The sequence below is a fragment of the Bufo gargarizans genome, chromosome 10, assembly GCF_014858855.1.
Source record: "Bufo gargarizans isolate SCDJY-AF-19 chromosome 10, ASM1485885v1, whole genome shotgun sequence".
NCBI classification, from domain to species: Eukaryota; Metazoa; Chordata; class Amphibia; order Anura; family Bufonidae; genus Bufo; species Bufo gargarizans.
Genome location: NC_058089.1, coordinates 61,991,657 through 62,018,956, shown reverse-complemented (window position 1 = coordinate 62,018,956; position 27,300 = coordinate 61,991,657). Strand labels below are relative to the sequence as shown.

Sequence of the window (27,300 nt, the reverse complement as noted above, 5' to 3'; positions counted from 1 at the left end):
ACCAGACACTAAGCAAAGACTGAGTTCCTCCTGGTGGAGTCGGGGGGGTATAGCTTGAGGAGGAGGAGCTATTTTGTATTTGCATAGTGTCCCTCCTACTAATACCTCTAAGACCATGGGGTCTGTGTCCCCCAATGGAAAAAAGTACGAGAAAAACATTTAATGTGGGGGATATTACAATTGTAAGGGGCCACCATTGGAGGCGTAATTGTTGGTGGTAAATATGGGGGACATTACTAATGGTGGGGGACATCATGGGACACATTACAACTGTTGGTGATAACTATGCCCACATTTAAAAAATTTTGCGCACTTTTAAAATTCTTTTTTTCTGGACAACTTATCCCAAAATCATGGACAGCTTACATTTTTCTGCATTTACTGTGAGTGGTAGAATCATGATAGTCACCACCAAAATAATCTAGTCGTACACCAGCTTAAAAAAAAATCATGGACACATTAATTTTTTATTTTACAAACACAGCAAAAAGTCACCTATTTTTACGGACTGTCCAGAAATGTCTGGGCGGTTGGCCCCCCTGGTCGTTACAGGGGGGTCAACCTGCATTCCATAAATAAAAATCAATATTTACGCCACTGATCCCTTTGCCTCTTTCGGAGGTCCTCCCAATTTGGTACTAATTCCTCACAGATCTCATACCAGAGGAGTCGGGTCGCATTATGGTCTGCGTGCTGGCGGCCGGTGGGCGCACCTCCACCCGTTGATAGTAGGAGGTCATTGTCAAAGTAAAAGGCAACTTTTTCCTCATCCTGCCTGGTGAAGACTCTGGAACTCTATAACGATATAAAAAAATATATATAATTAATATTACCGTATTTTTCACTTTATAAGACGCACCTGATTATAAGATGCATCTAGGTTTTTGAGGAGGAAAATAAGAAAAAAATATTTTTAACCAAAAGGTGTGCTTTTGGTGGATTTTGAACTAATGGTCTGGAGATGACACTGTTATGGGGCTCTGTGGATGACGGACTGTTATGGGGGATCTGTGGATGATGTACTGTTATGGGGGGATCTATGGATGATGCACTGTTATGGGGGATGTGTGCTGTGACACATAGGGCCATGAGGGGGGCCAGCATAAGATGCTATATGTGTGGGTGACACACATATAGCATCTTATGCTGGTCCCCCTCATGGCCCTATGTTTCACAGCATTACAGTACTTTATTTTTTGTATGTAAAATAGAATCAATAGCTCTCCTTTTGATAAACTAGCTGACACTGATACATCGCCGGCCGCTATGCTGCACAGTGTGGCCGGCGATACATCAGTCACAGTGCGGGGAGGGAGGAGGGGCTGGAGGCAAGTCACAGCGGAGCCCGGTGCAGTCACTGTATTACACCGGGCCCCGCGCACAGAAGTATGTAAAATCTTTCATTATTTCTGAATCCATCGCTCTCCTATCGATAAACTAGCCTAATCGCCGGCATCAGTACTCACTATGAATGTAGCGTGCGGTCCCTCATTAATGAAGTAGGAGGAGCGTGACGTCAGTCACACGCCGGCCGGACTGCACACTGCATTAATAGTGAGCTCTGATGCAGGCGATTAGGATAGTAAAGTTTATCAAAAGGAGAGCGATTTACAGTATAAAGGATTAATGAAAGATTTTACATACAAAGACTTCTGTGCGCGGGGCCCGGTGTAATACAGTGACTGCACCGGGCCCCGCTGTGAGTTGCCTCCAGCCCCTCCTCCCTCCCCGCACTGGACTGATGTATCGCAGGCCACACTGTGCAGCATAGCGGCCGGCGATATATCAGTGTCAGCCCTGTAAAAAAAGTCAACCATCGTTTTATAAGACGCACTGTCATTTTCCCCCCTCTTTTGGGTATGTTCACACAAATCAATAGTCACTTGATAATAATTTTAATTGTTACACGAACCCGAATGCCTCTGGCGGTGGCCGGAGAAAAATATTTAATTTCGAACAAGAAAAACTAAAATAACTGTTGAAAAAAATTGACTACATTGGCACCCACCATTTGTTGCTCTCGTTCAGACCTAGCTCCATCCCCTCTTTGCCTTGTCTGCTGGCTGGTTGTGCCTGTTGAGGACAGTGGTTCACCGGGTAGCTCCTCCTCTTCTGACGATGACTGTAGAAAAAATTTAATAATTGTTAACAGGGGCGTACATATAAATCATGATGCCCCATAGCAAAACTCAGAACTGGGCCCCCCAAAGGGTTAAAATGGCGAAACTGGAGCTAGTTCACACCTGTCAGTTGGAGCAATGTAACAGCTATATACAGTTGCAATAAAAAGTATGTGAACCCTTTGGAATGATATGGATTTCTGCACAAATTGGTCATAAAATGTGATCTGATCTTCATCTAAGTCACAACAATAGACAATCACAGTCTGCTTAAACTAATAACACACAAAGAATTAAATGTTACCATGTTTTTAATTAACACACCATGTTAACATTCACAGTGCAGGTGGAAAAAGTATGTGAACCCCTAGACTAATGACATCTCCAAGAGCTAATTGGAGTGAGGTGTCAGCCAACTGGAGTCCAATCAATGAGATGAGATTGGAGGTGTTGGTTACAGCTGCCCTGCCCTATAAAAAACACACACCAGTTCGGGGTTTGCTTTTCACAAGAAGCATTTCCTAATGTGAATGATGCCTCGCACAAAAGAGCTCTCAGAAGACCTACGATTAGGAATTGTTGACTTTCATAAAGCTGACAAGGGTTATAAAAGTATCTCCAAAAGCCTTGCAACACTTTAGCCCTATTCACATTCTGTGTGCCCCCTCACAGTAGTTGTGCCCTCTTTGTGCCCTTTTCACAGTAGTTTTACCCTCCTTTAGGACTGTGATGAATACCACCCCTCGTGTCTGCTGACGTCAACCACGTCGAGCTCACGAGACCTGGTATGATCACAGGGTTTACCAAAAACGTGAAGTTACGCCCTCCAGAGGAGCACGTAAGGTCAGGCTGGTATAGTTTACACACACACCTCCTGTCCACGCGGGCACAGAGAGGCAACAAGCTGGAAGGGCCTTTTCACTGCCGCAGTGAAAACAGCCCACACTCAGCCCGGGTAACTGCCACCAGTTTCTCGTTTGATATAAGCCCGGTCCGCTAACAGGATTATATAGGGTCAGAAACCAACCCGCGGTAGCTTATAACTAGGCCAAAACACGGATGTGGGGATTCGTGATCGAGATACAAGATAGCACAAGATTAAATTATAGATTTAATTGCTGTAAGAGCACACTAGATATAACACACTATACACAGACAATATATATACAGTGGTCTGAGGTTACAGATTACAGGGTATATGGTTACAATAGGATTAAGCAGTGTGAAAGTAAGTTACCAAGTATGATGACAGTTCCTTGGCGATGTCCTGAGCTGGAGGCCACACGAGGGGCTGTGATCTCCTGCTATTTCCTGGGTCCCTCTAAACACATGTGTAGGATGTGACCCCTCTTCAGAGAAAAGACGCCGCCTACTTGCTGGCACCAGGCTTTTAACCTGTAGCCGGCCCTTCCCCTCCCTGCCTCAGGGAGGGGTCAACTCCCCCTCTTCTGGGCTGACGGTGAATGACCCACAAAACCCTTTAGGGGTCATAGCTCCAGACCAGAAGGTCACAGGGAGATGGTTCTGGGACTAATGGACCTGCCTGGGTTCCGGCTACAAGTAGAGCCCAAACCTGGTACCGGTAGGTGGCTTCTATGGGGAGATATGGGTATCTTCCTACCCCGACTGGGTACGAGTAAACAAAGACCATGGGATTGTACCTCGTGGCCACCGTGACACAAATATGTATCTGGTTTGCGCCTGCGATGGCCAGGTGATTCATAATTCCTTATGAGAGGTAGGTGCCAATATGTCTAGGAAATCTCATTGATCCAGGCAAAAGCAGATACCCACAGCAGGGGTTTTTCCTGCAGATTCAGGTGGCTCCCAACTGCTGCACAGAGGTGTGAACTTCTCCTTGAAGCTTGGACCCCCTGAGGGGTGTCTTCCTGGCCAACTGACACTCAGTTTGCTTGGGGGGGGGGGGAGTGGAAACTTATTTGGCATGTACACTAAATCATGCCAAGAGGTGCATAAAATTACAATCAGGGCTGGGGGGCTTTGAAGCAGGGAAATCCCTACCTCTGCTGTCTGTCAGCAAATGGGGGGTGTGAGGACATGGCTGACAGTAAATATTAATCCATATCCACAAGTAGAGTTGAGCGGACACCTGGATGTTCGGGTTCGAGAAGTTCGGCCGAACTTCCCGAAAATGTTTGGGTTCGGGATCTGAACCCGATCCGAACTTCGTCCCGAACCCCATTGAAGTCAATGGGGACCCGAACTTTTCGGCACTAAAAAGGCTGTAAAACAGCCCAGGAAAGGGCTAGAGGGCTGCAAAAGGCAGCAACATGTAGGTAAATCCCCTGCAAACAAATTTGGATAGGGAAATGAATTAAAATAATAATTAAATAAAAAAAAATTAACCAAAATCAATTGGACAGAGGTCCCATAGCAGAGAATCTGGCTTCACGTCACCCACCACTGGAACAGTCCATTCTCAGATATTTAGGCCCCGGCACCCAGGCAGAGGAGAGAGGTCCCGTTACAGAGAATCTGGCTTCATGTCAGCAGAGAATCAGTCTGCATGTCATAGCAGAGAATCAGGCTTCACGTCAGCCACCAATGCAACAGTCCATTGTCAGATATTTAGGCCCAGCACCCAGGCAGAGGAGAGAGGTCCCGTAACAGAGGATCTTGCTTCATGTCAGCAGAGAATCAGTCTGCATGTCATAGCAGAGAATCAGTCTTCATGTCATAGCAGAGAATCAGGCTTCACGTCACCCACCACTGTAAGAGTCCATTTTCATAAATTTAGGCCCAGCACCCAGGCAGAGGAGAGAGGTCCCGTAACAGACAATCAGTCTTCATGTCATAGCAGAGAATCAGTCTTCATGTCATAGCAGAGAATCAGGCTTCACGTCACCCACCACTGTAAGAGTCCATTTTCATAAATTTAGGCCCAGCACCCAGGCAGAGGAGAGAGGTCCCGTAACAGACAATCTGGCTTCATGTCAGCAGAGAATCAGTCTTCATATCATAGCAGAGAATCAGGCTTCACGTCACCCACCACTGTAAGAGTCCATTTTCATAAATTTAGGCCCAGCACCCAGGCAGAGGAGAGAGGTCCCGTAACAGAGAATCTGGCTTCATGTCAGCAGAGAATCAGTCTTCATATCATAGCAGAGAATCAGGCTTCACGTCACCCACCACTGCAACAGTCCATTTTCATAAATTTAGGCCCAGCACCCAGGCAGAGGAGAGAGGTCCCGTAACAGACAATCTGGCTTCATGTCAGCAGAGAATCAGTCTGCATGTCATAGCAGAAAATCAGGCTTCACGTCAGCCACCACTGCAACAGTCCATTGTCAGATATTTAGGCCCAGCACCCAGGCAGAGGAGAGAGGTCCCGTAACAGAGAATCTGGCTTCATGTCAGCAGAGAATTAGTCTGCATGTCATAGCAGAGAATCAGGCTTCACGTCAGCCACCAATGCAACAGTCCATTGTCAGATATTTAGGCCCAGCACCCAGGCAGAGGAGAGAGGTCCCGTAACAGAGGATCTGGCTTCATGTCAGCAGAGAATCAGTCTGCATGTCATAGCAGAGAATCAGTCTTCATGTCATAGCAGAGAATCAGGCTTCACGTCACCCACCACTGTAAGAGTCCATTTTCATAAATTTAGGCCCAGCACCCAGGCAGAGGAGAGAGGTCCCGTAACAGACAATCAGTCTTCATGTCATAGCAGAGAATCAGTCTTCATGTCATAGCAGAGAATCAGGCTTCACGTCACCCACCACTGTAAGAGTCCATTTTCATAAATTTAGGCCCAGCACCCAGGCAGAGGAGAGAGGTCCCGTAACAGACAATCTGGCTTCATGTCAGCAGAGAATCAGTCTTCATATCATAGCAGAGAATCAGGCTTCACGTCACCCACCACTGTAAGAGTCCATTTTCATAAATTTAGGCCCAGCACCCAGGCAGAGGAGAGAGGTCCCGTAACAGAGAATCTGGCTTCATGTCAGCAGAGAATCAGTCTTCATATCATAGCAGAGAATCAGGCTTCACGTCACCCACCACTGCAACAGTCCATTTTCATAAATTTAGGCCCAGCACCCAGGCAGAGGAGAGAGGTCCCGTAACAGACAATCTGGCTTCATGTCAGCAGAGAATCAGTCTTCATGTCATAGCAGAGAATCAGTCTTCATGTCATAGCAGAGAATCAGGCTTCATGCCACCCACCACTGTAAGAGTCCATTTTCATAAATTTAGGCCCAGCACCCAGGCAGAGGAGAGAGGTCCCGTAACAGAGAATCTGGCTTCATGTCAGCAGAGAATCAGTCTTCATGTCATAGCAGAGAATCAGTCTTCATGTCATAGCAGAGAATCAGGCTTCATGCCACCCACCAATGCAACAGTCCATTGTCAGATATTTAGGCCCAGCACCCAGGCAGAGGAGAGAGGTCCCGTAACAGAGGATCTGGCTTCATGTCAGCAGAGAATCAGTCTGCATGTCATAGCAGAGAATCAGTCTTCATGTCATAGCAGAGAATCAGGCTTCACGTCACCCACCACTGTAAGAGTCCATTTTCATAAATTTAGGCCCAGCACCCAGGCAGAGGAGAGAGGTCCCGTAACAGACAATCAGTCTTCATGTCATAGCAGAGAATCAGTCTTCATGTCATAGCAGAGAATCAGGCTTCACGTCACCCACCACTGTAAGAGTCCATTTTCATAAATTTAGGCCCAGCACCCAGGCAGAGGAGAGAGGTCCCGTAACAGACAATCTGGCTTCATGTCAGCAGAGAATCAGTCTTCATATCATAGCAGAGAATCAGGCTTCACGTCACCCACCACTGTAAGAGTCCATTTTCATAAATTTAGGCCCAGCACCCAGGCAGAGGAGAGAGGTCCCGTAACAGAGAATCTGGCTTCATGTCAGCAGAGAATCAGTCTTCATATCATAGCAGAGAATCAGGCTTCACGTCACCCACCACTGCAACAGTCCATTTTCATAAATTTAGGCCCAGCACCCAGGCAGAGGAGAGAGGTCCCGTAACAGACAATCTGGCTTCATGTCAGCAGAGAATCAGTCTTCATGTCATAGCAGAGAATCAGTCTTCATGTCATAGCAGAGAATCAGGCTTCATGCCACCCACCACTGTAAGAGTCCATTTTCATAAATTTAGGCCCAGCACCCAGGCAGAGGAGAGAGGTCCCGTAACAGAGAATCTGGCTTCATGTCAGCAGAGAATCAGTCTTCATGTCATAGCAGAGAATCAGTCTTCATGTCATAGCAGAGAATCAGGCTTCACGTCACCCACCACTGTAAGAGTCCATTTTCATAAATTTAGGCCCAGCACCCAGGCAGAGGAGAGAGGTCCCGTAACAGACAATCTGGCTTCATGTCAGCAGAGAATTAGTCTTCATGTCATAGCAGAGAATCAGTCTTCATGTCATAGCAGAGAATCAGGCTTCACGTCACCCACCACTGTAAGAGTCCATTTTCATAAATTTAGGCCCAGCACCCAGGCAGAGGAGAGAGGTCCCGTAACAGACAATCTGGCTTCATGTCAGCAGAGAATCAGTCTTCATATCATAGCAGAGAATCAGGCTTCACGTCACCCACCACTGTAAGAGTCCATTTTCATAAATTTAGGCCCAGCACCCAGGCAGAGGAGAGAGGTCCCGTAACAGAGAATCTGGCTTCATGTCAGCAGAGAATCAGTCTTCATATCATAGCAGAGAATCAGGCTTCACGTCACCCACCACTGCAACAGTCCATTTTCATAAATTTAGGCCCAGCACCCAGGCAGAGGAGAGAGGTCCCGTAACAGACAATCTGGATTCATGTCAGCAGAGAATCAGTCTTCATGTCATAGCAGAGAATCAGTCTTCATGTCATAGCAGAGAATCAGGCTTCATGCCACCCACCACTGTAAGAGTCCATTTTCATAAATTTAGGCCCAGCACCCAGGCAGAGGAGAGAGGTCCCGTAACAGAGAATCTGGCTTCATGTCAGCAGAGAATCAGTCTTCATGTCATAGCAGAGAATCAGTCTTCATGTCATAGCAGAGAATCAGGCTTCACGTCACCCACCACTGTAAGAGTCCATTTTCATAAATTTAGGCCCAGCACCCAGGCAGAGGAGAGAGGTCCCGTAACAGACAATCTGGCTTCATGTCAGCAGAGAATCAGTCTTCATATCATAGCAGAGAATCAGGCTTCACGCCACCCACCACTGTAAGAGTCCATTTTCATAAATTTAGGCCCAGCACCCAGGCAGAGGAGAGAGGTCCCGTAACAGACAATCTGGCTTCATGTCAGCAGAGAATTAGTCTTCATGTCATAGCAGAGAATCAGTCTTCATGTCATAGCAGAGAATCAGGCTTCACGTCACCCACCACTGTAAGAGTCCATTTTCATAAATTTAGGCCCAGCACCCAGGCAGAGGAGAGAGGTCCCGTAACAGACAATCTGGCTTCATGTCAGCAGAGAATCAGTCTTCATATCATAGCAGAGAATCAGGCTTCACGTCACCCACCACTGTAAGAGTCCATTTTCATAAATTTAGGCCCAGCACCCAGGCAGAGGAGAGAGGTCCCGTAACAGACAATCTGGCTTCATGTCAGCAAAGAATCAGTCTTCATATCATAGCAGAGAATCAGGCTTCACGTCACCCACCACTGCAACAGTCCATTTTCATAAATTTAGGCCCAGCACCCAGGCAGAGGAGAGAGGTCCCGTAACAGACAATCTGGCTTCATGTCATAGCAGAGAATCAGTCTTCATATCATAGCAGAGAATCAGGCTTCACGTCACCCACCACTGTAAGAATCCATTTTCATAAATTTAGGCCCAGCACCCAGGCAGAGGAGAGAGGTCCCGTAACAGACAATCTGGCTTCATGTCAGCAGAGAATCAGTCTTCATGTCATAGCAGAGAATCAGTCTTCATGTCATAGCAGATAATCAGGCTTCACGTCACCCACCACTGTAAGAGTCCATTTTCATAAATTTAGGCCCAGCACCCAGGCAGAGGAGAGAGGTCCCGTAACAGACAATCTGGCTTCATGTCATAGCAGAGAATCAGTCTTCATATCATAGCAGAGAATCAGGCTTCACGTCACCCACCACTGTAAGAATCCATTTTCATAAATTTAGGCCCAGCACCCAGGCAGAGGAGAGAGGTCCCGTAACAGACAATCTGGCTTCATGTCAGCAGAGAATCAGTCTTCATATCATAGCAGAGAATCAGGCTTCTTGCCCCTGATGTAGTATATGGCCAAAAAATGAACAGACTATTGCTGGTTAAATGCACTTGGTGTGACAGCTTCACCCTGATGTAGGCTTTAGCCAAAAAACAACCACACCATTGAGGGTTAAATGCACTTGGTGACAGGCGCAGCTTGCCCCTGATGTAGTATATGGCCAAAAAATGAACAGACTATTGCTGGTTAAATGCACTTGGTGTGACAGCTTGACCAACCACACTACTGAGGGTTAAATGCACTTGGTGACGGGCGCAGCTTTCCCCTGATGTAGTATATGGCCAAAAAATGAACAGACTATTGCTGGTTAAATGCACTTGGTGTGACAGTTTCACCCTGATGTAGGCTTTAGCCAAAAAACAACCACACCATTGAGGGTTAAATGCACTTGGTGACAGCTTGCCCCTGATGTAGGAAATGGCCAAAACATAACAGACTATTGCTGGTTAAATGCACTTGGTGTGACAGCTTCACCCTGATGTAGGCTTTAGCCAAAAAACAACCACACCGTTGAGGGTTAAATGCACTTGGTCGCAGCTTGTGCTGGCGCACCACAAGACACAAAATGGCCGCCGATCACCCCAGAAAAAAGTGACTGACAAACGGTCTGGGCAGCCTAAAAACAGTGAGCAATTGAATTTCAGCAGCTCAATGATGCACAGCTGCAGATCGATCGATTAATTAAGTCCTTTGGAGGAGTTAATCTGCCTAATCTCGCCCTACTGTCGCAGCCGCAACCTCTCCCTACGCTAATCAGAGCAGAGTGACGGACAGCGCTATGTGACTCCAGCTTAAATAGAGGCTGGGTCACATGGTGCTCTGGCCAATCACAGCCATGCCAATAGTAGGCATGGCTGTGACGGCCTCTTGGGGCAAGTAGTATGACGTTTGTTGATTGGCTGCTTTGCCGCCTTTAAAAAAGCGCCAAGAAAGCGTCACAAAAGCGCCAAGAAAGCGACGAACACTGAACCCGAACCCGGACTTTTACGAAAATATCCGGGTTCGGGTCCATGTCACGGACACCCCAAAATTCGGTACGAACCCGAACTATACAGTTCGAGTTTGCTCATCCCTACTCACAAGGACTATTTTTGTAATAGAAATGTATGATTTCAGTAATTAAAGTATATTACAAAAATGATCAGTGTCACTGCCCCTACACATTACACAAATAAAAATAGACTGGCAGTTACACTGGCTAGGATATGCCCCCATTGTCTGATAGTTGCGGGTCTCACCTCTGTGACCCGCACCTACAATAAGAACGGAGGGGGGAAATGACTGGAGGGCGTACTGGGCAGCCGCCCTCCATTTATTTATATGGCGCCGTTGAAAATAGCCGAGCACTGACTCGGCTATTTCCGTCTGCCACATAGAAATGAATGGGAGCAGGGGCTGCGCATGCGCAGTGCTCTCCCCTTCACTTCTAAGGGAGCAGTGGAGCGCAGCGATTGGTGGTGGACGGACCCCTGAAAATCTGGGGTCCTCCAGCCACAACTATTCCTGCTCCGCTCTCGTTGTAGGTGGGACCCGCACCTATCAGACAGTGGGGGCATATCCTAGCATATGCCCCCATTGTTTGTGATGGGAATACCCCTTGAAGGTCTTTTCAGGCTTGGTTATTAAGGGATTAAATCTAAATGATGTATGCACAGGTGAAAACGAACATTTTATTCAGTGCCTGTAGTGCACACTAACCCTAAATACAAAAAAAAAAAGAATAAAACTGCAAACAGATTAGTCTAAAGATATTCTGGTTATTGAACGGTTAAATTAATCTCTGTCATCAGACGCAGTAGGAGCTTTGTGGAACCCTTCCTGGTGGTACAGTCTGTGGGTAGAAAGGCAGCACACTGGTTCTTTATTGTTTCTAACCATATCAGAAGAGGAAAAATGCAGAATAAAACTCTTATCTAGCGAACTAAAATGTCGACGAGGATGGGATTCGAACCCACGCGTGCAGAGCACAATGGATTAGCAGTCCATCGCCTTAACCACTCGGCCACCTCGTCCAATATTTCTGGAGCTTCTCCTATTTCTACTATATGTCTATGTGCAGCGACGCATTACCTACTGCTGGAAGTTGTTTACTATAACTTGGTTATTTTTATTTTTCTACTAAATGCTTGATTCGAGGCATAGATACCATCCACCTTCATTGAAACTATATGAGCGTTTGTTTGTTGGTCTTTCGCTTTCTCTTCCAGGGCAATAGAGGGCGCTGTGAATTTAAGGCGTTATTTTTCCAAGCGCATGCTCTCTGTAGTCAGTTGTGAGGGGTGCTGGGTAGGAATGCGAGAGGCGTCGTGGGCGGGGATTCGGCTGGACGTGCTTCAGCGTGTAGTGGTCAGTTGGTAATTATTGCCTCTGAGGCGTCACAGTGAGATCTGATAAGTGTACCGTTTGCGGTGATTAGGAGGAGTGTGAGAGCGGTTGGTCGCCAATGAGTTGTAGTGATGCTGTGGTTGATACTGAGGACTCGCACGTGTCCATCTTCTTGGAGTGAAGTTACTGAACCACGCAGAATGCAGTGATGGGCGTAGATTGCAAGCTCTGCTGCCATTTCTGAGGATTCTTTAGGAGTTGATCTCACATGAGGAGTGGGTATCCGTGCCAAAAAAGGGCAATGCTAACTGCAGTGCGTTGCTCATTTTTTCGTGTGGTCCTTGTTGCCCTCCTCCTTGTTGCCCTACTTCAACTTCTCTACCTCTCTCTTCTCTCTAATTTACATGGACAACAGCAGCAGAGGTCTGCCCATCCAGTGCTTGTGGGCACACCTCATACAGAGCTTAGATGGCAGAGGGAACAGAAAGATCATTTGAAGGCCACATTGATGTCTGGTGGTGTACTAGATGTCAGTGGACAGTATCGAATTTATCGTCACCTTTTGTCACATGAAGGGGGACAATCAAACGATGTGGCATTGGCTTCTCATGCAAGCCTAAGTAACCTATGGCATTTGCGGGAACTGGTACAGAGGTGGGATGGCAGAATCTCATTAGCACTGTTTGTCTCTAGTGCTGCTCAGGGTAAAGTAGCCACTGTGTTAGCCTATACCCTTTCACAGCTGTGTCCTTCAGTGAGGCAAAGGGTGTCCATTCATCTTGTGTGCCAGTCTGGAGATGCGATCAATTTTCCCAAACAAGATGATGCTGCAGAGTTTGCCCATCTTCAGACATGCCAGGCTGTCTTTGCCAAGGCAGCAAATATGGGCACAAATATAATAAACTATGCAGGGAATGCGTCTTACCCCAATAACTTACTAAGAAATGTTGCTAGGGCTAGCCTTGGGAGTACAGCGTATGTATTGGTGGTTGATATTGATATGGTACCCAGTCAGGGGCTGAGGTCAGGATTTTTGGATTTGGCTGAGCAAGGGCTTGATCCACACCTGGTATTTGTGGTACCTGCCTTTGAAATTAGACATACTCGGCGGTTGCCTGGCACTAAAGAGGAATTGCTGCGACTGTACCAAGTGGGAGAAGTGCGGGCTTTTTACGAAGAGTTATGTCCACGATGCCAAGCACCTACTAATTATTCAGTCTGGCTAAACTTACAAGAGAAGGACACTTCTGGCAGATTGGCAGTTGCTTATGTTGTTGAGTGGAGAGATCCATGGGAACCATTCTATATTGCAAATAAACAGGTCCCAGCCTATGATGAGAGGTTCAAGCAGTATGGATTTAACAGAATCAGTCAGGTAAACACTCTGACATATACATAGTGCAATGATGTACTTTATAAGGCTACTTTCACACTAGCGTTCTGCTGTCCGCTCGTGAGCTCCGTTTGAAGGAGCTCACGAGCGGAGCAGAACGCTTCCGTCCAGCCCTGATGCAGTCTGAATGGATGCGGATCCGCTCAGACTGCTTCAGTCTGGTGGCGTTCAGCCTCCGCACGGCGGAGGCGTGCGGATCCGTCCAGACTTACAATGTAAGTCAATGGGAACGGATCCGCTTGAAGATGACACCATATGGCTCAATCTTCAAGCGGATCCGTCCCCCATTGACTTTACATTGAAAGTCTGAACGGATCCGCTCAGGCTACTTTCGCACTTAGAAATTTTTCTAAGTTATTAATGCTGACGGATCCGTACTGAACGGAGCCTCCGTCTGCATTAATATGATCGGATCTGTTCAGAACGGATCCGATCAAACGCAAGTGTGAAAGTAGCCTAACATTGACGCTCTGATCTGGAGCTACTTTAAATATTCTAGTGCAAACTCGCAAACAACTTTGCTTTACACAGAAACACTTCAGTGTTTAAAGGAGTTACCCCAGAATTTGATATTGCTAGCCTATCCTTGAGGATAGGTCATAACTATCAGTTTGGCAGGTGTCTGACCCCAGGTACCCCCGCCGATCAGCAATTTGAAAAGCCTGCGGAACTCCCCATAGCTTCAGTGAGAGTTGCAGTCTCTTCATAGCTTACGAAGCACAGCGCCATACATTGTATAGTGGCTGTGGTCTATATTGCAGCTCAGCCCCATTCACTTGAATGGGACTGAGCCGTGCTTAGGCCGTTTGACCAATGTGTACGGTGACGTCACTCGCCTAGGAAGAGGCATAAGCACTTATTAAGTGTTGCAGCCTCTTAGAACATCTGCTGGTGGGGGTCTCAGGAGTTAGACACCTGCCAATCTGATATTGATAAACCTATCCTGAAGATAGGCCATCAATATGAAATTCCCAATAACCAGAAAAGTTTGTAAGTGAAGCATTTCAGTGTAAAACATAGGAGCAGATTTACTACCGTAATCCTAAAGATGGCATAAGCTAAGACAGACTCTCTAGACCTGCACCATATTTATCACAGTGGCTCAGGCTGGATAAATCTGGTTAAAGGGGTTGTCCGGGTTCAGAGCTGAACCCGGACATATCCCCATTTTCACCCAGGCAGCCCCCCCCCTGACTTGAGCATCGGAGCCGTTCATGCTCCAATGCTCTCCTTTGTTGTTTTCAGGAGTTCCAGTGACAAACCGGGCTCTCCATGGGGCTGCCAGGAAGCCTGGTGACGTCACCGGCACTGATTGGCGGGATTTAGCGCTGCCCTAGCCAGTAAAACGCCTAGGGCAGCACTAAAACACGCCCATCAGAACCAGTGACGTCACAGAACACACTGCCGGGTGTTCTGTGTAATCTAGCGCAGGGCAAGGGAGTACATCGGAGCATGTAATGCTCCGAGGCTAACATCGGGGATGGGGGGGGGCTGTCTGGGTGAAAATATGGGTATGTCCGGGTTCAGAGCTGAACCCGGACAACCCCTTTAACCACTTCAACCCCGCTAGCTAAAACCCCCTTCATGACCAGGCCACTTTTTACACTTCTGCACTACACTACTTTCACCGTTTATCGCTCGGTCATGCAACTTACCACCCAAATGAATTTTACCTCCTTTTCTTCTCACTAATAGAGCTTTCATTTGGTGGTATTTTATTGCTGCTGACATTTTTACTTTTTTTGTTATTAATCAAAATGTAATGATTTTTTTGCAAAAAAGTCATTTTTCACTTTCAGCTGTAAAATTTAGCAAAAAAACGACATCCATATATACATTTTTCGCCAAATTTATTGTTCTTACATGTCTTTGATAAAAAAAAAAAAATAATGTTTGGACAAAAAAAAAATGGTTTGGGTAAAAGTTATAGACACTATGGTACAAAAATGTGAATTTCCGCTTTTTGAAACAGCTCTGACTTTTTGAGCACCTGTCATGATCCCTGAGGTTCTACAATGCCCAAACAGTAGAAAAACCCCACAAGTGACCCCATTTTGGAAAGAAGACACCCCATGGTATTCCGTGAGGGGCATGGCGACTCCCTAGAATTCTTAATTTTTAGTCACAAGTTAGCGGAAAATGATGATTTTTTTATTATTATTTTTTCCTTCCTTACAATGTCTCATATTCCACTAACTTGCGACAAAAAGTAAAAAATTCTAGGAACTCTGCATGCCCCTCACGGAATACCTTGGGGTGTCTTCTTTCCAAAATGGGGTCACTTGTGGCGTAGTTATACTGCCCTGGCAATTTAGGGGCCCATATGTGTGAGAAGTAGTTTGCAATCGAAATCTAAAAAATGACCGGTGAAATCCGAAAGGTGCACTTTGGAATGTGGGTCCCTTTGCCCACCTAGGCTGCAAAAAAGTCACACATCTGGTATCGCCGTACTCAGGAGAAGTTGAGCAATGTGTTTTGGCGTGTCATTTTACATATAACCATGCTGGGTGAGAGAAATATCTTGGCAAAAGACAACTTTTCCATTTTTTTTTTATACAAAGTTGCCATTTGACCAAGATATTTATCTCACCCAGCATGGGTATATGTAAAATGACACCCCAAAACACATTCCCCAACTTCTCCTGAGTACGGCGATACCAGATGTGACACTTTTTTTGCAGCCAAGGAGGGCAAAGGGGCACATATTCCAAAGTGCACCTTTCGGATTTCGCAGGCCATTTTTTACACATTTCGATTGCAAAGTACTTCTCACACATTTGGGCCCCTAAATTGCCAGGACAGTATAACTATGCCACAAGTGACCCCATTTTGGAAAGAAGACACCCCAAGGTATTCCGTGAGGGGCATGGCGAGTTCCTAGAATTTTTTTATTTTTTTTTGTCACAAGTTAGCGGAAAATGATTTATTTTTTTCTTTTTTTTTTCTTTACAAAGTCTAATATTCCACTAACTTGCGACAAAAAATAAAAAATTCTAGGAACTCGCCATGACCCTCACGGAATACCTTGGGGTGTCTTCTTTCCAAAATGGGGTCACTTGTGGGGTAGTTATACTGCCCTGGCAATTTAGGGGCCCAAATGTGTGAGAAGTACTTTGCAATCAAAATGTGAAAAAAATGACCGGTGAAATCCGAAAGGTGCACTTTGGAATATGTGCCCCTTTGCCCACCTTGGCTGCAAAAAAGTGTCACACATCTGGTATCGCCATACTCAGGAGAAGTTGGGGAATGTGTTTTGGGGTGTCATTTTACATATACCCATGCTGGGTGAGAGAAATATCTTGGCAAAAGACAACTTTTCCCTTTTTTTTTTTTTTTTTATACAAAGTTGGCATTTGACCAAGATATTTATCTCACCCAGCATGGGTATATGTAAAATGACACCCCAAAACACATTCCCCAGCTTCTCCTGAGTACGGCGATACCAGATGTGACACTTTTGTGCATCTAGGCTGCAAAAGTGCCCAAATTCCTTTTAGGTGGGCATTTTTAGACATTTGGATCCCAGACTTCTTCTCATGCTTTAGGGCCCCTAAAAAGCCAGGGCAGTATAAATACCCCACATGTGACCCCACTTTGGAAAGAAGACACCCCAAGGTATTCAATGAGGGGCATGGTGAGTTAATAGAAATGTATTTTTTTTGGCATAAGTTAGCGGAAATTGATTTTTATTTTTTTTGTTTTTTCTCACAAAGTCTCACTTTCCGCTAACTTAGGACAAAAATTTCAATCTTTCATGGACTCAATATGCCCCTCAGCGAATACCTTGGGGTGTCTTCTTTCCAAAATGGGGTCAGTTGTGGGCTGTTTGTACTGCCCTGGCATTTGAGGGTCTCCGCAATCATTACATGTATGGCCAGCATTAGGAGTTTCTGCTATTCTCCTTATATTGAGCATACAGGTAATGAGATTTTTTTTTTCTGTTCAGACTCTGGGCTGAAAGAAAAAAAATGAACGGCACAGATTTCTTCATTCGCATCGATCAATGTGGATGAAAAAATCTCTGCCAAAAAAAAAAGAGGGGAAAGGCGTCTGCCAGGGCATAGGAGCTCCGCCCAACATCCATAACCACTTAGCTCGTATGCCCTGGCAAACCAGATTTCTCCATTCACATCAATCGATGTGGATGAATAAATCATTGCCGGGATTTTTTATTTTTATTCTTTTATATACAAAGTGTTTGCCAAAGCATAGGAACGCCGCCTCCTCCTCAGCTCGTATGCCTCGGCAAACGTATCTGTTACTGCAGAGGAGAAATCTCGTCTTGCAGCGCCGCATACACCGACTTGCGTGTAATCTGACAGCAGCGCAATGCTTCTGTCAAAATGCACATCAGTGCTGCAGCTAGTCGATCGGTTGGTCCACCTGGAAGGTAAAAAAAAAAGAAAAAAACCAGGCCGCAACGCAATAATTTTATTAACTTTGGAACAGAATACATAAACTTTAACTTTTTGAACTAAACATTAACCTTTTTGCTTACTGGTGTTTTTTTTTTTTTTTTTTTTACCTTTTATAGAACAAACCTCTCCTTCCCCATGGGTCAAAATGTGCAAAGCGCAAATCGCCCAAAGATGTGGTGAAGTGCGTTATGCACTTTGTCCCAGGTGAAAGGAGACGTTTGCAGCAGCTGTGTGAGTGAATGGGCCCTAATAGCCCTGTGTACCTGTCCTGGTGAGATGTGATCCCTATGCTAATAGTGTACCTGTGAGTGGTACTTCCGGAAACACTCTCCAAAGCATAGGGCAGGGTGGTCAGGACAGTCAGGACAGAAATAGCGGGTGTCACGCCTTATTCCACTCCTGCTACAGACACAACATTTTTTTCGGGGTGGCGGTCGGTTTGAGGTACCAGGAACGACACTGGGGAAATGTCGCTCGTGTAGACGGCTAACTACACTGGTGGATGGGGCCACGGAACCTCCTGGGTACAGGAGGTTCGCGATGATCTCTTCCTGAAATTTTAGGAAGGATCCAGTTCTCCCAGCCTTACTGTAGAGAACAAAACTATTATACAGAGCCAATTGAATTAAATATTCAGACACCTTCTTATACGAGCGTCTGGTTCTGCGGGACACTAAATACGGAGCCAACATCTGGTCATTGAAGTCCACCCCTCCCATGAGCAAATTATAGTCGTGGACTGAGAGGGGCTTTTCAATGACACGGGTTGCTCGCTCAATTTGGATTGTCGTGTCTGCGTGAATGGAGGAGAGCATGTAAACGTCACGCTTGTCTCTCCATTTCACCGCGAGCAGTTCTTCGTTACACAGTGCGGCCCTCTGCCCCCTTGCAAGACGGGTGGTAACGAGCCGTTGGGGGAAGACCGCGCGACTAGTTCACGCGGTGCCACAGGCGCCAATCCGTTCTAGAAACAAATGCCTAAAGAGGGCCACACTTGTGTAAAAATTGTCCACTTAAAGATGGTACCCCTTGCCGAATAAGGGTGACACCAAGTCCCAGACTGTCTTCCCACTGCTCCCCAGGTAGTCAGGGAAACCGACCGGCTCCAGGGTCTGATCTTTTCCCTCATAGATCCGAAATTTGTGGGTATAGCCTGTGGCCCTTTCACAGAGCTTATACAATTTGACCCCATACCGGGCGCGCTTGCTTGGGATGTATTGTTTGAAGCCAAGGCGCCCGGTAAAATGTATCAGGAACTCGTCTACGCAGATGTTTTGTTCAGGGGTATACAAATCTGCAAATTTCAGGTTGAAATGGTCTATGAGGGGCCGAATTTTGTGGAGCCGGTCAAAAGCAGGGTGGCCTCTGGGACGAGTGGTGCTGTTGTCACTAAAGTGCAGGAAACGCAGGATGGTCTCAAATCGTGTCCTGGACATAGCAGCAGAGAACATGGGCATGTGATGAATTGGGTTCGTGGACCAATATGACCGCAATTCATGCTTTTTAGTTAGACCCATGTTGAGGAGGAGGCCCAGAAAAGTTTTAATTTCGGAAACTTGGACTGGTTTCCACCGGAAAGACTGGGCATAAGAGCTTCCCGGGTTGGCGGATATAAATTGTGTGGCATACCGATTTGTTTCGGCCACGACTAAGTCCAAGAGCTCCGCAGTCAAGAACAGCTCAAAAAATCCCAGGGCCGAACCGATCTGAGCTGTCTCAACCCGAACTCCAGACTGGGCAGTGAAAGGGAAAACTACAGGGGCGGCTGAAGTTGGGCCTGCCAATCAGGGTTTGCCAGCACCTCAGGGATTCTAGGGGCTCTACGGGCACGTCTTTGCGGTGGCTGCGACGGGGTCACTACTGCTCGTGCCACCGTACCAGCTTCAACTGCCCTTCTGGTGCTCGCCACTTCACCAGGTTGTACGGCAGTGCTGGAACTAGGTCCAGGAAGGGCTGGGCTGCTGGTGTATCAGGGGTGTGGAATTCCTATCACCCGACGCCCGGGACATGCAGTTCTGGACGCCGGACAGGTAGTTTGTGCAGGCAGCTTAGCCCTGCGGGCAAGTAGCAGGGCTGGGGTTGCGCCGTGTTTTCCTCTAATAAACAGCCCCGTGCAACAAGTCCGGGCTGCTTACCGCAGTGTTCACAGACAATGCAGACAGACGCTCACCTCACGCTGCTGGCAGCAGGGAGCCTGAGGGAGGAGCGTAATATGATCTTAGAGTGGAAGCTGGCTTCTGCCAGCCCCACCCCTCCCTGCCCACCAACCAATCACCGACCAGAGCTGAGGGGGCAAGGCAAGCACACTAGCAGCTCTCTGAATCGAGTCGTCTGAGTCACACAAGTAAGTGCAGGGGAGTCTAAGAATAGAAAGGAATCGAATGAGTCAGAAGTTAAAAGAATCTAAAGATCTGACTTAGTTTGTGACTCATTCGATTCATTGAGTTAAAAGAGCAGTGAGTCAGGCTGTAGAACAGTTTACACTGAGGCTGAGGCTGCTTTTGTTGCAGCAGTGATAAGATTAAGGGACAGGAGCAGAGAGATAAGAGAAGGGACAGATGACAGAGTTTAGATTACAGGTTGAATTAAATTAACCCTTTAGAATCAAATTGGCTTCTCAGGAGATATATGTTAAAGGCATCTCATTCAGTAGCTATATAACCAATGGTGGGTCTTCCTGACTCACTCTATACTAATCAGAGTTCAGAGAGCTGAAGAGCCGACTGCACTGAGTCAGCAGCAGCAAGTGAATCGAATGTGTATAGCATCTGCGCATGCGCACCGGCACCTAGAGTCTTCGGTTCACTTGCGAGTCAGCTCAGCAGTCTGACTCACCAAGTGAACCGAAGATCCGATTCATGAATCGGTTCATTTGAATGAGCTGATTCAAATGAACCAATTCACCTAAAAGATCCGAACTACCCATGACTAGTTATCAGCGCTCCTGTGCAGGCCGGAAGTCGGGCGCCACGGGCCGGAAGTCAGCTCCCAGCGGAGGCACGTGTTAGTCAGGCTGCCGCTCTGCTTCTTCTCCCTGGCATTGAAGTGTCAATAGGAGTGCTGCCAGGTTCCAACTTCCAGCCACTCACCCTCCATGAATGGGGGGGGGGGGGGGGGGGGCGGGCTTCCCCATACTGGCATGTACATCAAGGGGATTCACTGCCCCAGTATGGCATGAACATTAAAGGGATTCACTTAAAGAGGACCTTTCACCTAAAAAAAAAATGTAAACTAAGACCATAGCTTTACTTACATGCCCCCATGAAGTGTTGATCGTTTTTTCTTTTTTCAAACTGTGCCCCCGTTTGTCCGCTATGCCCCCCCGGAATAATTCCCGCCGTCTATGGTAATGAGCGAGCCTCAAATGGGCTGGCTTTAAAAGTTCTCCTCGGCGTGCCTTCTCTCGTCTCCCTGGCACGGAGCGCATCCAATCAGCGCGCTCCGCTCTTAGCCGGATAGACGAAATCGCTCCAGTTCTCTGAAGTCTCGCGAGAACTGGAACGTCTTCTCCCTGGCTAAGAGCGGAGCGCGCTGATTGGATGCGCTCCGTGCCAGGGAGAAGAGAGAAGGCACGCCGAGGAGAACTTTTAAAGCCAGCCCATTTGAGGCTGGCTCATTACCATAGACGGCGGGAATTATTCCGGGGGGGCATAGCGGACAAACGGGGGCACAGTTTGAAAAAAGAAAAAACGATTAACTCTTCATGGGGGCATGTAAGTAAAGCTATGGTCTTAGTTTACATTTTTTTTTTAGGTGAAAGGTCCTCTTTAAATATGGGTTTGATTTAAAATTACTTTTTGTATCAGGACAAGTAGATTGTCATGAGGGACAAGTAGATTGAGACCCGGCTTTAGTCCTTCGACCAGTAGTTTTTTTTTAAAATTTCCACACCCCTGTGTATGCCTCACCACATAATCCGACAGCACCAGCCCCACTCTGCTGCTCTTGAAGCGGATCCTGCACAACCTGCGGTCTAGCGACACGGGGCCGGGTACGCCTGGTGCTATCAGGGACCTCAGCCTCCTCGTCCGAACTTTGGGTCAGAGAGCCACTGCTTTCTACAGGTTCGTATTCTGACCTGCTAGATTCGTCAGATGAGGGTTCCCATTCCTCATCCGACTGGGTCAGAAGCCTGTAGGCCTCTTCAGAAGAATACCCCCTGTTGGACATTTGGGCAACTACATTTAGGGGTATTCCCTGAGACTACCCAAGAAAAAAAAGCAAGCCTGTCTTACAAATGGGAGGCTAGCGAAGTACCGGAGGCCGCTGCGGTTGATAAAAATTATCAAAACTGATTTTTTTTATCGCCGCAGTGTGTGTAAAGTGAATGTGCAGTGATAAAAAAATAATATTTTTTTTGTCACTGCGGTGGGGCGGGCGTGGGTGAACACACGTGTGGGCGACTGATCGGGCAAACACTGCGTTTTGGGTGGAGGGCAAACTAAAGTGACACTAATACTATTATAGATCTGACCGTGATCAGTTTTGATCACTTCCAGATACTATAAAAGTACAAATGCTGATTAGCGATACGCTAATCAGCGAATAAGGGACTGCGGTGCGGTGGGCTGGGCGCTAACTGATCGCTAAACTACCTAACCAAGGGGCCTAAACTATACCTAAAACCTAACGGTCAATAACAGTGAAAAAAAAAAGTGAAGAAGGGGTGATCAAAGGGTTAATTGCGGTGCTGGGAGGTGATCTGGGGGCTAAGTGTGGTGTTTGGTGTACTCAGTGATGTGTGCTCCTCTGCTGGAACCAACCGACCAAATGAAGGAGCAGAGGAGCACAGCTGCCATATAACCACATCATATTTACTAATATGATTTGGTATCTGGCTGCTGATTCGTTTTTTTTGAAAATCATCAACCTGCCAGCCAATGATCGTGGCAGGTTGATGCCGAACTTGTCCTTTGAATTTTGCTGGCCCGCGATGCGCATGCGCGGGCCGGCTTTCCCCGAAATCTCGCGTCTTGCGAGAGGACGCACCGGCGCGTCCATCCAGAACAGCACGACCGCCGCGAAGACGCAATCCTGCGTACGGCGGTCGTGAGCAGGTTAAGGGTTAGACACTTTTCTCTGACTCTGTACAAACTATTGGTTGGCTCATTTGAGACAGATTTTTATGCCAGAATAGTGGCACAAAATGGTTCATTTAAGGTCCCACTTTTCACTAAGTTCTGCCCCTTTTCACGGAGATACACCCCTTGCCAAGCATATTAGGGGAAGTGTGTAAAAATACTAGATGCACTACCTTTTATGCCTTGTTCACACAGTGTTTTGGTCAGTGATTTCCATCGGTAAGTGTTGCTTAAAACCAGGTGCGGCTCTAAACTCAGAACAGGTGCAGATCTTTCCCTTATACCTGATGTCTGTGGAGGCTCCAATCCTGGTTTTGGCTCACATTCACTGATGGAAATCACTGACCAAAACACTGAATAAGGGCTCATGCACACGAGTGTGTGCGCCCCGTCCCCGTATTGCAGACTACAAACAGTGGGTCCACAGTATATGGGCACCAGCCGTGTGCACTCCATATCACAGGTGGAGTGGAGACACGGATCAGAAGCACTACGAAGTTTTTTCATGGGATTTTGGTCCATGCTTCTGCACCACAAGAACGTAGAACATGTTCTATCTTTTTGCGGTGCAGAACGTACTTTGCGGATAGCTGACCCATTTAAGTGAATGGGTCCGAAAAACAGCGGGCGCTCACAGGGCTGTGGAGTCGATAAGTCAAAGCCCTAACTCTGACTCCCACTCCCCCATACATGGCGCATGTTTAAGCGATAACTTAATTTAAGCTTTTTATCACCCTTATGATACACTAATCAAGCTATTTAGGTAGAACATAAAATATATTTATTGGATACAACTTTAGAACGCACAAAACTTTCTCTCAGAGCTCAGTCCCATCATTCTGTGGCGGTGAGGTCATTCCTGCTCTCAGCTAATCAGATAAGTCTTTCTGGTATGCAGAGACCTGCTGAACTGTCTAGAGCTAGACTCTATAGTTCATGACTAAAGTAAAATCTACTGACCAATGTATTTAGAAAATGTCTTCTTTTAACTGTCCCTTTATGTTGAAAGCTAATCTTTGTAACTAGTGAGAAAACCTTTTTAATCCTGTATTCTCTAGCAGATCTGAGATGAGTGCAGCCATGCCTTCCCAGTGCCTTTTTCCTATGATCTGTAGCGGAGGAGCTTCCCTACTGAGCATCTACATACATCTACACAAGGGCAGCAGACATTCATCTCAACTAAAAGCTTAGATCATTTATAGGACATTTCATAATTTTCCCAAATTCTTATGAAAATATATTCAGCACATACTGCAATGAACTAACTGTACAAATTTATTATATATTTTTGGAGTCTGTCCAATTTATAATGACTCTGACTCCACCAAAATGGACTCCAATTCCGACTCCACAGCCCTGGGCGCTTAGCATGTACCCTTGCTTTGGCCCCTTTTTGCAGTCTGCAGCAAGAGACAAACATGCTCATGTGCATGAGCCCTAAGGCATTGGACAAATTAGACGGTCACAATAGTAAATCTGGACCATAGTCGTTTGGAAGCAGGGAGCCTGTTGGTTGACAGGTTCCCTTTAAGGGATTTCATCAATTGTGGCACCAAACAAGAACTAGAATTAGATGCATCCTAATTTGCAAACATGAAATATAAGCTAATGGAATTGTGTAGGTCACTGTACAGCTGGTATCCTGGTGTGACTGTATTGTAGTGTCGTTAAAGCAGAAACATGGATAACTGAGTCTATTTATTTTTTATGTAGGCATGTGAACTGAATATGGCTGGTTTCTCCTTTGCAGTCTTGGACTCTGCTTTTTTGCTTCATAAAGGCCACAAACTACCCGGAGATTTTCACAGCCAGAAGGATGCAGAAAACAAAAGAAACCGTTTGCTATACAGAGGCTTCAAGGAGGAACTGAGGATGAAATACCCTGATTCCAGCAGACACTGCTAATAAGGTCTTTACCTGACCAGCCTGAACTGTTAAGAACCAAGCTTCTCACATGATGAGTAGGATACAGAAGTTCCTTGTCACCATAGCAATAGAGCTTAGTTTTTTTTTGAGAATTCTGGTATTAATCCGTTATACATCTATGTGGTGTAGTGTATTTGTATTTATTGATGTGTATGACTGCTGAAAATCTGCCAGATCTTCTTTCAACATTATTCTTCTCAGTGTAGTCATTTCTTTCCTTGTTGGGGTGCCTTCACACACTACGTATTTTGTTGCTGAAATTTCTGTGACTGAAAATCAGTTCATTCATTTGAATTGGGCTGAAAGCACATGGATTTCTGCAAGCCCCATTCACGTAAATGAAACTTATTATTAGTTGCAGAGTTTTCTGCAACAAAATCAGCATAGTTTGACGGTCCCCTTAGAAAGGATCTTCTGTGTTCAGTAGAATAAGCCTGGACCCCAGCAATCACATTTTGGCTGTTATGCTCTGGGCTTATGAGTTGGCAGAGCAGTCATATTCACTGACTGACAATCTTCCAGAAATCCATACTCAGAAATAGATCTTAATAGTTGGAGATATTGGGGGGGAGGGGGGGGGGGGGGACATAAATAGCAGAGAAATTGGATATTTTTTTGAATTGGGCCCTATTGTCCTCTTTCCTGTATATTTTGATTATTCCTTCCATTTCACTGCTGCACTAATTTATTTCTATATAGTTTTTCTCTATTTCTAGTCCCGATTCAGTCATAAACTGTCTTTTCTGGTTTTCTCCTCAATGCTAGGATACAAGCAGTATTTGGAGCTGGCTGAAAATAAATAATTAAATCTCCTGTGTTTTTTGTTTATTTTTTTTTTCTTTGTGCTTTTTTTCCGAATTGTAAAAAACACTAACTTTTTTTATTTATTTCCGTATGGGCCCATGTATGTCGCAGTATAGGGCTGTACTGTGCAATCAGACTTCTAGGGGGAATGCTGTATCTCAACAGCTCAGATTTTATTCATTCTGTAGGCACTAACATAAAAAAAATTGTGATGTGGCATTAGTCTGTAAAGAGAACTGCATAGAGGCACAGATTATACCATGTACACAAAGCTTTAAAGTGAACCTCTCAATTGACTTATTTTGCCCTACTAGAGAGCAGTAAATGAGGAGTAAAAAGTAGAGTAAATTCTGACAGAACTCAAAGAAGAGACAGTGAGAGTCCTGATTCCCCACAACACACAGTATGGTTGACGGTCTTCTCTGTACACACACACACACATCCGTTGACAGGCTCGGACTGGCCCACAGGGGTACAGGGGAGCCCCTGAGCAAAGTGGACCCCTAGTCTACCACCACCTGCACAAGTGGCACATAACGGTAGACTTACTGCACTACATACATATATTCAATGTACAGCACCTCAACCAGCCTATGTTCATATAAAAAAAACTTGTTAGATTATTTATTATATTTGAATGTATCCGTATGATTGCCCCCCCCCCCCCAAATGAATTTTACTGGTGGGCCCTAGGTACCCCAGTCCAACACTGCATGTTGATATAGTGAAAGCTGTCAATCCTGTATAATCCCAGGAAATCCTGCTCTAAATCATATAAATCTGAGATGTAATGGAGCTTTGCTTTTCTACTTCTATCACTTTGTGCTCTTGGATGGGGCAGCAGAAATCACCTGGCAGGTTCACTGTAAATCCTCTTCTTTAGTGCACTTTTGCAATAATAGTGTATTAAAAAATAAATAAAACTGGTAACCTCCACTGGTGTCTAGGAAGCATTACTTGCGGTAATTTCTTAGGTAGACAACACTTCTACAAATTTTTAAGGTGTTTTCTAGTACCTGGATGACACCTAATCCCAGAGAGCAGCAAGGACCTGATCACCATTGAAACAGGAGATGATTATAATCTCCCCCCCCCCCCCCCCCCCATTTCATCCACCACGACGGCTACACATGAGATTGACCCCTTGACCTCTGTAGGGGCAGGAACACAGTTTAAAAGCCGCCCCCCCCCCCCCCCACTCTCACCCTTCAGTGTTTCCTCTCCCTATGGGGTGCTACATAGAGAGACTCCCTGCCTATGGGAGGTAAAGAGTTTTTATTTTATTCAGGTACCTTTAAGGAACGCGGGTTGGCTGTTGGCTTTCTCCCTCATTCCCCTCTGCCCTCCTGCGGCGACTGCTAAAGCTTGGCAGAGGAAATTACAGAAGTAGATTCTTGTCCCTGAAAGTGGGGGCCTAGTTTCACTCCTTGCAGCATGGTTTTCCTTCCCTTTAGTGAGAAAGACCAGAAGGAAAGAGCAGGGTGATGCCTGCCGATCAGAGGTATAAGCCACAGTCTGCACTCTGTCCTGGCATTGCTGGAGGGGGGTGGAGTCTGGGAACACGTGGAGAGCACGGGCGCGCTCTGGGAGTAAGATCAGGCGATTCAGACTTCCACGTCTGTCTCCACTGATTCCATGTGGCTTCAGGAGTAGACATTGTAGCATCCCCGGGAACAGGAAAGTGCAGACCCACCTTTGGCTGCTCCTGCTGTGATTTCCCCTGTGGGGAAAAATATCTGCATTATTTTTTTCATGTGATTTAAAAATTACTGATACTCTTCTTGTTATAGTGAGTGAAAGAGTCCAGAGAAATCAAGATGTGCAACTTGTGCAAAAAAAAAATAATCCCTGAAAATTATAAAAAGAAACTTTGCAATTCTTGCATTAATGAGCTTTTAAGGAAGAGCAACCATCTCTGAATCAAAGTTTAATTAAATCCTCCTTGCCCTCCCTTAAGCCAGTTCCTCCTGCCAAAAAAAAAAAAACAGGTTGTCAGGTCCATCCTCCTCTGATGCAGAGGACA

General features: G+C 46.1%; 1 protein-coding gene, 1 long non-coding RNA gene and 1 other non-coding gene across 3 annotated transcripts; 1 reads left to right on the top strand and 2 right to left on the bottom strand.

Annotated features, from left to right (window-relative positions):
• Positions 1 to 530: 530 nt before the first annotated feature.
• LOC122920386 lies at positions 531 to 26,612 on the bottom strand. The gene is made up of 3 exons (XR_006386909.1): positions 26,570 to 26,612; positions 2,009 to 2,122; positions 531 to 795 (listed from the first exon to the last, which is right to left on the bottom strand). It is a non-coding gene; the product is annotated as an uncharacterized LOC122920386 (long non-coding RNA).
• On the bottom strand, positions 11,261 to 11,342 carry TRNAS-GCU. Its single transcript has one exon. It is a non-coding gene; the product is annotated as a tRNA-Ser (tRNA).
• On the top strand, positions 11,626 to 26,211 carry B4GAT1 (beta-1,4-glucuronyltransferase 1). The gene is made up of 2 exons (XM_044269838.1): positions 11,626 to 13,030; positions 24,261 to 26,211. The coding sequence occupies exons 1-2, from the start codon at positions 11,924 to 11,926 to the stop codon at positions 24,450 to 24,452; spliced, it is 1,299 nt and encodes a 432-aa protein (XP_044125773.1). The 5' UTR covers positions 11,626 to 11,923; the 3' UTR covers positions 24,453 to 26,211.
• Positions 26,613 to 27,300: the final 688 nt, after the last annotated feature.